The 8,257-nt window shown below is 51.1% G+C and overlaps 4 protein-coding genes across 4 annotated transcripts; all 4 read right to left on the bottom strand.

The window, feature by feature from the left end:
* Positions 1-172: 172 nt before the first annotated feature.
* Positions 173-1,285, bottom strand: WHR41_09382 (uncharacterized protein; the record flags this gene model as incomplete). The annotated part of the gene is made up of 3 exons (XM_069377985.1): positions 173-400; positions 454-703; positions 750-1,285. The coding sequence occupies 3 exons, from the start codon at positions 1,283-1,285 to the stop codon at positions 173-175; spliced, it is 1,014 nt and encodes a 337-aa protein (XP_069224891.1).
* A 319-nt stretch (positions 1,286-1,604) lies between these two features.
* WHR41_09381 (uncharacterized protein) lies at positions 1,605-4,629 on the bottom strand. Its single transcript, XM_069377984.1, has 2 exons — positions 2,186-4,629; positions 1,605-2,134 (listed from the first exon to the last, which is right to left on the bottom strand). Exons 1-2 carry the CDS (start codon positions 4,514-4,516, stop codon positions 1,673-1,675), a joined length of 2,793 nt encoding a protein of 930 aa, XP_069224890.1. The 5' UTR covers positions 4,517-4,629; the 3' UTR covers positions 1,605-1,672.
* An 802-nt stretch (positions 4,630-5,431) lies between these two features.
* On the bottom strand, positions 5,432-6,369 carry WHR41_09380 (uncharacterized protein; the record flags this gene model as incomplete). The annotated part of the gene is made up of 3 exons (XM_069377983.1): positions 5,432-5,625; positions 5,699-5,822; positions 5,896-6,369. 3 exons carry the CDS (start codon positions 6,367-6,369, stop codon positions 5,432-5,434), a joined length of 792 nt encoding a protein of 263 aa, XP_069224889.1.
* Positions 6,370-6,843: 474 nt separating this feature from the next.
* Positions 6,844-8,077, bottom strand: WHR41_09379 (uncharacterized protein; the record flags this gene model as incomplete). Its single annotated transcript, XM_069377982.1, has 5 exons — positions 6,844-6,961; positions 7,019-7,256; positions 7,313-7,423; positions 7,494-7,815; positions 7,895-8,077. 5 exons carry the CDS (start codon positions 8,075-8,077, stop codon positions 6,844-6,846), a joined length of 972 nt encoding a protein of 323 aa, XP_069224892.1.
* Between the last annotated feature and the right edge of the window lie 180 nt (positions 8,078-8,257).

The following is an 8,257-nucleotide window of genomic DNA, read 5'->3' as shown; positions in this document are numbered from 1 at the left end:
TGGTTCACCATCTGGTCAAATGGTTCTTACATGTCGAGTTGCCGGTTGGTGTCGGTTTGACCACAGAACCAGCACCAACCGAACCAATAACAGCACTGGAGGTTCGGTCCAATCCCGCATGCAAAGCGTAAGGACGCCAGAGAAGGAACGTAAACTCTACCCCAGAGCATCTTCAGGTTGATGCACTCAGACTCACCAAAAAGACTCTTTGCACGCCATTGGCCCTATCCTTGCTGACCGTTCTGAAGCCGGTGTAGGTGGTTATGTTGTCCGCTCCCATCTTGATAGAGACATCGTAGAGGGTCGGGGAGTCTGGAGACCAAAGATTGGCCGACTGCACGGTGAACGTGATCGGGGATCCCACAAAGCCGCTATGCTTTGCCACAAGAGTTTTGCTTCCCTAGACATTCTCAGCTTCATTTGCACAATTCGGATGTTTTGCTGCATGCTTGCCTTTTCGCGAATGGTAATGTCCACGCTCGAGCTCTTGCTCTGAGAGGCAATGACTGTCAGGTTGACTTGGCCGCCAGCATCACCGTTGATGTTCAGGTCGCTGATGTGGTTTTTGGGAGCAGGCTCGATCCAGACAGTCTGCCAGATGCCGCTACATGGCCGGTAGAAAATATGCGAAGGGTTCAGGGTTTGCTTGCCCACTGGAATAACGAAGTCATCGCCGTCTGTGGGATCAAAGGCGAAAACGATGCTACAGGAGTCAGTCATTGCTGCTCAAGGGGATGGCGGGCACGTACAGTTCATTCTGCTGGCCGTTAAGATAGTCGGTCACGTCGACGCTGAAAGCAGAATAGCCACCGCGATGAAACGTAGCATTGTGGCCGTTGACGAACACTGTCGCCTCGTAGTCAACGGCTCCAAAGTTCAGCAGCACTCGCTCGCTCTTCCACGAGGATGGCACTGTGAAGGCGGTTTTGTACCAGGAGTAGATCGTATTTGAGCCTTGTATGCCAGATAAGCCACTCTCCAAGCAGAATGGTACCAAAACCTCTTGCGACAGTGTAGTATTGAACGGCGGATCGCTAACAGCGCCGCGACTCGATGCGCTCGAGTACGTCCAAATGCCATTCAAACTTTTCCATTGAGACCGGACCAGCTTTGGTCTGGGATACTGGGGCCACGGATTTGTTCCCACCTGATATGTCCAGTCTGTATCCAAGGGAGGCGTCTGGACGGAATACTTTCTGGGATTCTTGACCAAGGGCTGCTGCTGCTGGTCGCTGCTTATGGCCAGGGCCTGTGCCACCAGTGCGAAAGTGATGATAAAGTGCATGTTGACCATGCAGGGCAGTGAGGGAGAGAAGACGTACGGAAGAGTCGAGAGAGACAAGGACAGCACTGGCGTAGGATGCCTACCTTAGCACTCCAGCTGGAGAGTACTGATGGAACAGAGAGCCTAGGAGGGTTTAGTAGACGGGAGCTATTTGACGCTTGCAAATGCAAAAGTCCGCGTGGTATGAAAGCCGCACGTCACACGCCCACGCCTCCATGCGGGGGATTGCGTAGCGGCGTGCCTGGACGAAACACCGGACTGACGGGGTGCGAAGCGATGCGGCGACGGACCGAACGGAACGTGGGGCGGCGGGAAAGCCTGCTTAGTCACCAAAGCAGAGTTACCTCTCATCGCATAATAATACCAGATTTTCATGCTGCTATACTATCATGGCAGGCGACGCTCCGGAGATGCAGCTCTATCACTATCATCTGGACCCAACTGCTTTGGCTTCGAGACGGTCGCGACATTTCGTGGAAGCGTTTTGCCACGTCTGATTTCGCCGAAAAAGACAACGCCGCAGTACACGACTCCCATCAGTCCTCCCAGAACACCGTATGCAATCTTCGGAGATCTGCCGGCATCAGCTAGTTGAAGACCAAGGCCACCATTGATCATGCCGAGGAGAACACCAAACCGCCCAACGAAGATGTGAGAGTAAGACCACCAAGTCCGCTTGTGTACTTTCCCGAACACCTTGTGATGGACAACACCAACAAATGGCATGAAGAAGAATACTGCGAGAAGAACCATGCCGATTATCGCGTGAGGTTCTTGTAACCTGTCACTTGAGCTCGCCATGAAAATTCCCAGACCAGCTGCAGCGACGAAGACGGTGTAGCCAAAGATCTGCAAAGCACCATGAGCCCAAGCGAACCCACTGAAGCTGGCTAGACGTACAAGCAAAGCACCGGTAGGAAATATTGCGACGAAGGCAACAGCTGCCAGAGCCCCATGAGCTTGCACGAAGCGCCGTCGGACGGTTGCTGACAGCCTTTCCCATCCTGACACACTCGCGGGGGAGTTTGATGTCGTGTTCCCTGCCGCACCGGTGAAAGGGTTCAACTTCGAGCCTCCAGTGGCTCGGGAAAGATTCCACTGGAAAACTCCGTGTCTATCATGAATGCTTATTGCAGCATTCGTGTCGTCGGAGACAATCGATGGTCCCTGGCGGTATGCATACAGCCAGTCGCTACTGTCACTGGCAAAGCTCATGCCACCTGAGCTCCACTCATGGCAATTGCTGCACCTGAAATTGGCTGTCATCCTGCCGTCGGAGATCCCGGAGCCTTCCAAAAGGGAGACGTTCGCAGCATCATTGCGTGTGGGCATGGAGTGTTCTGGTGCATTCCGCGGTGACAGGGTCACGTTTGTGCCATCGGCTGAGCTATACATGAGGAACATGTTGGCATTTGTCATCGTCGTGCCTTGCGCAAGGGCAACCCAGGAGTACGTCGTTGGCGCCGATAACTGAAGATAGATGTCTCCGGACCCGGAGCTTGCAGATTCCCGTGGTACGTGGATCGAGAAACAGACTTCAGTTTCCGGACATGTGCTCAGGACAGCTGCTTCATCAGAGCTCCCAGGCGGGTTCGATCCCGGGGAGCTTGCCGCTGGGCAGTTGTCACCGGTAACGGGGAGCGATTCGAAAGTGGAATTCAAATAGGCCGATGGAACAACATCCGGAGCCTCTGCAGTGGACTCCATACACACCGCCACTGTGCCATTGATCTGATTCTCGGCGGCGCTCCCTAGATCGAATTGCGTACAGGCGAGAACATCGTTTGCTGGGTAATAGTCAACCCAAGCGAAACACATTTCTTCCTGGCTCGACAGGCCACCCGGCACTGGTTCGGTATCTTTTGAGGTATCGTATTCGCAAGTTGTGATGAATTTATCCCCCGGGAGAAGTTTGATCTCATCCAAGCTCTTAGAAAATTGATACCCGTACTCAAAGTCGCGAAGTGAGGATAACGAGCTGATTTCAGTGCCATTACGAATGATTTGGACCTTGGTATTGCGGCCTCTGTAGTGCATGTGATGAAACACAGAGACGGCAGTGATCCCCTCCGAGGGCCACTTTCGAGTGCATTCTGGTGTGCAGACCGTCGAATGAGGGACAAGCTCTTTTCCAGGCTCAAGGAACCAACCGGTCACTTGAAGGTCGCCCAGGGTTAGCGTACCGATTTCTGTTTCCACAGGAATGTCGTTGTACAGGAATGTGTAACTCGCAGCATCTTTCTCTCCCTCCAGACCTTCGGGGTTGTTGTAGTGGGTCTCAAACATCACATATTCATAGAGCTCGGAGCCGAAGGGCTTACCGTATCCAGGTTCGAATGTACGGCCAGACATGCCAGGAGCCCACTCTGTCACGAATCCGCTGCAAGGGTTGGAGAAAGTTTCCCATTCGCAGTTGGGCTGTTTGCCTTCCATTTCCTTAAGGCCTTGAGGCATTCCATAGCATGCATAGACAACTAAGTGATGCAAAAGCGGACTGGACTGGGTTGGTCTCTCGGCGAGCAGGAAATTCTTGTTGGCCACAGGCACCTTGTGAAGACTATAACAATAGGTTGTCTCTGCGGTAGGGATCATTACCTCAGGCTGCGTGATTGTCCAGTTCCTGGTTCCGGGCATGGCTGGAGTGTCGAGTGTGGATATCACCTTCCCGTTGCCGAGTCTGACATACTTCTTGCCATTCTCGCCAGGACCATGCTGGGAAAAGCTGTTGTCCTGCGAGAAAGCGTAGATCATCCATTGCCACGAGGTTACGGCAACGTCGGCTTGTGTTTCAAGGCAGCTGGCTTTGTTCTTTTTCTCGAAAATGAAGGCAGTGACTCCATCGGCCTGATATCCTTCTTTGAAACGCATGTTGCCTTCTTGATCCTGCGAGACCTCTGGAGTCACGAAACCGGATGCATGGCGGTTCTCGAAGCTGAATACGCCGTCTTGGTCTGTATACCCAACAGCAATGTCGGCACCAGTCATGGCACCAGTTTGACTGAACCCTACAGCCAGGTAGCCGCTTGATCGAGAAGCGATGCCAAACGTCGAGTACTCTTCCCCAATTTTCCAGTACAGCTGAACGTCAGCATTTGTGTCCAGAGCAACACTTCCGTTGAATTGTTGGCGGTCAAAGGGCACCCATCTCAGATCATCGTTGGCCTGTGCCACAACATCGAAGAACGCGACAATGCATACCACGACGAGAGCTGCGTGAGATCCAAAAAACATCTCGAGGATATTGAGAGTGTCTTCTTTCGTAAAAGAGATGATTCGATCGCTGTAGTGAGTAGCGAATGGCTACCCACTGTCAAAGCTACGACATTGTATTTATGCTGCCTCTGCCGCTCTACAAGATCACGGGTACCTTACCAGATATGCGAGCGGTCCACTAAGAAATGAACGAGTGCTGATGCCTGGGAGCCAAGACATGCTGGGTCGGCTTGCATGTTCCAAAATAACGAGCAAGCCAATGGCAACGTCAGACGCTGCGCGCAACGCTAGTCTCACCTAAGCGGAACGAGCTGTACTGACACAGCACCGCCGATCCTCGCCTGAATAGGGCTCTTGTGGCGCTGTAGGATGCAGCCGCCTAGTTGTGTACGCGTTTCAGTTGCACAGCACGGCGAGCACGTGTTCGGGGTATCAATAAATGCGAACGCGAGATTGTATCATCTCGATACGTTGCGCAGCCATGTCTGTCTTGCGAAGAGCACCTTCTGCAAGTATTGAATGTTCTCTGAGCTTAAATACGCTGGTGAGAGTTCCCTAGCGCGTTTCAGACGACGCATTGCGAAAAGACATCACTACGAGGATTCCATCTCCCACTAGGGGACGAGAGAGTACGTTCAGCAGCTGCTCTGTTAGCCGAACCTATGTTATACGTGTTTTCAGTCATTGCCTTTACAACCTTCACCCATAAGTTGGAATAATATGCCCTTCCGAACGCGCTTGCGTTATTGCTGTTCAACTAGAGGCGCCGGTATACGTCGCGATGTTGAAAACAATTGTGACACTACTGTGTTCAACTTCTGAGCTTATGACAGATGTGGCTATTATTCTAGACAAATTCTTTGCCTTTCTCTATAAGTGCCTGGAATCTCGAAGTCGATACCGTTGGAGAAATGGTATACTCATTAGCATAGGCTAGTCCTTGCCGCCCGCGCCCTCCAAGTCCTGTATGATAATATTGAGGATGCGGTCGGCGCTTTCTTCGGGCGTGAGCTCAATTACGTCTAACGAGCTGTGCTTTAAGTGCATGCCGATTTCGAACTCGTATCCGAGAGATCGATCGAACGGATTCAGCAACTCGTTGTTCGATAGCAAATCGTCAAGAACAGCTATTGTGGATCCGTTGGTTAGGAACGCTCTCTTCACGTGTTTTATAACTGTTTTCGGGCATGATTGACTTGCCTGGCTGCACTAGCTTGCTCCTTTCACCCAGAATTCTATCAGGGGACTGAAGTCGCAGTTTGTGTTGCTCTCTTACGCAATACATTGTGAACGTATAGCAGGGCATGTTTCGAGATCTAGCAACCTAGTGAAGAACACATAGTCAGTCGGACCGCAGAACGGCATGGGTTTAACGTATAATCCACTGGTCAACCCACCTCGAGATACTCCGCAAACACTGCGGCATCCTCAAAGTTTGCTCCAAGTGAGCATGTCATGATCAGAACGGTATCATCCTCGGGAAGGGCCTTGAGATCATCGAAAATGGCTTGTCTCATCCGGTCCCGAAATACTCTATACGGAGCTCCTCGGCCAGGATAGATTGCTTCGGCGGGATCAATCATGAGATGATTGTCAATGAGTCGGGACCTGACATTGACAAGAGCCGACTGTAGGCACCGCGCGATGGTCAGCTTGCCGACGCCAGGGAAACCATTTAGTAAGATCACGCAGCCTGAAAGTCTGAGGGCGGACATGGCGCAAGATTTGATGTCGTCCACACGATAGACGATGCGCCAAATGTCTTCAAGTTTTGCGATCACCTCTGGACGATTCTTGTAGCCTACCTTAGGAACGCTTCGCCTTCGCGACGTCGACCATCCGACAGGGCGTGTTGTACAAAGGCGGCACATGACGAAGCTTCGCGTGAGTCATGCATCTCACCAATCACGCGACCCAATGTGGAAGCCGCGACTTTCTTAGCGTGCTCTGTAAATGTCGAGGACCTGCAAAGGTGACAGCTGGGACTAGTCAATACGTTGAACGTCAATAATGCGAGCATCTCGTCTATTTCGACAAATTCCGCCGACCTTTCGAAAGGCGGTATCTCTCCATCAATGTTTCGAAATCAAGCATCGGTAGCCACTGTCTCTGAGAGAGATATCCGGACAAGCGATTTCCGGCGAAAAGGCACTTCGGCATCAATTCGAATATCTTTCGTTGACATAATCCGTTTGCAAGTGCACTCGAAGGTCCGCAGGCTTTCGGGCGCGAACTGGAAACTAGCATCAATCAGTCCCATGACGTCAATATCCGATTGAAGGGTTTCAATAGCATGAATGAGAAAAGAATGGGGTTGAAAGTAGGAGGTTCCAAAATGCGATGCATTACAACGCATCGCGCTTAACTAGCACCACGGGACCATCGTACGAGTGTCGTCCTTGAATAACATAGTAGATATATGCAAGGATAGCAACACCTCCAAGCATTGTGCTAGACCAATTCCTGCACGTTTTGATGTCAGCTCTCCTCAAGAAGTCGTGATTTGAGAAAGTATCTTACATGTTCTCCATAGTGACAGGGAAGTACACTGGCCAAACGTAGAAGAATAGCATGGGCGTAGTTAGACACAAGGCAACCACATTGACCGGTAATCCAACTCGTCCAAGCGACCATCTTCTCGGTGGCAGCGGCGCACCAAAGAGTCGACGCCAAATCAAGCACGCTATCGTGATAGTGTAAGAGAATAGGATCGAGACAGTTCCGAGTGAATTGAAAGCGTTGAAGGCGGTTTGGGATCCTGATTCATCCATTCAGTATGTTTTTCGTTCCTCAGGCTTGGGCGATGATACAGACCGAGATTGATCAAAGACAACAAGGAGGTGATGATAGCAGACAGTAGAATGGCGTTGATGGGAATATTCCATACCGCGGGCACCTTCTCGAGAAATTTGGAACCTGGAAATCCTTTGGAAATGTTTGGTAAGCAGAGTTTTTGCAAAACACAATTCTTGTGGAGTATGCGGCTGTGACTTACCTTGGTCGCGCGCAAACGACCACATCTGACGCGAAGCCGTAGCTACCTGCCCAACGCAAGCCGACACAAAAACGACAATGACCACGGCAACCATTACCCCCGTTCCAGCCTGGCTCTGGGTCGCATTATAGAATACCTGAATCATAGGTTGTCCGGTAGGGGAGTTAAGGACACTGTCAAGGTCTCCAAGACAGAAGATGAATGTGATTCCAACAACAATCAGCATTAGGGCATTGGCAGCTACCGCCCACAACACGACAAGTGGAATCGTTCGCGATGCATCGTTAGTCTCTTCGGACATATGGATGGAGCAATCATATCCCTAATAGCGTTAGCGTGGGTGTCCATAAACGAATCAACCCTATCGGAAGGCCGTCAGAGCGCTCTGCTCATTAGCTTACAATAAGCATTCCAATCATTGGCACTATGCCAATTGCGTACGAAAGACCATCGGATTGCCACCCGCCGCCGTTTGTGAAATTCAAGATCGTGTCGTGAGCATTGCCACGAGGTGCAGTCACCCAGAGAGGTATGATAATGACGAATACGCCCGCAACGTGGAGAACGAGAACAATTGCTTCCATGAGTGGTAGTCGTGGCGCCAGGAAGATGTTAAAAAATGCGCAGAATGCGACAATGCCGATTGTTAACAGGGTTTGGTGCCAAGGCATAGATCTTGAATCTTGATTTTCTCAATCAGATAATCAATCAGGTAATCAATCAATCAGGTCCCTGATTGAGCTCGGACCTGAATAATCAGATTC

This window comes from Cladosporium halotolerans (assembly GCF_011745625.1).
Source record: "Cladosporium halotolerans strain TM138-S3 chromosome Unknown Sca165, whole genome shotgun sequence".
Lineage (NCBI taxonomy): Eukaryota > Fungi > Ascomycota > Dothideomycetes > Cladosporiales > Cladosporiaceae > Cladosporium > Cladosporium halotolerans.
The sequence above is the reverse complement of the archived record's forward strand: the minus strand, read 5'-3'. Positions and strand labels throughout refer to the sequence as shown.

Bases quoted from the DNA above. Each gene is read 5' to 3' on its own strand.
- WHR41_09381 (XM_069377984.1), bottom strand. From the start codon at position 4,516: ATGTTTTTTGGATCTCACGCAGCTCTCGTCGTGGTATGCATTGTCGCG. The intron at 2,135-2,185 runs GTACGTCTAGCC...GGTGCTTTGCAG, and splicing joins TTCCTACCGGTGCTTTGCTT to ATCTTTGGCTACACCGTCTT.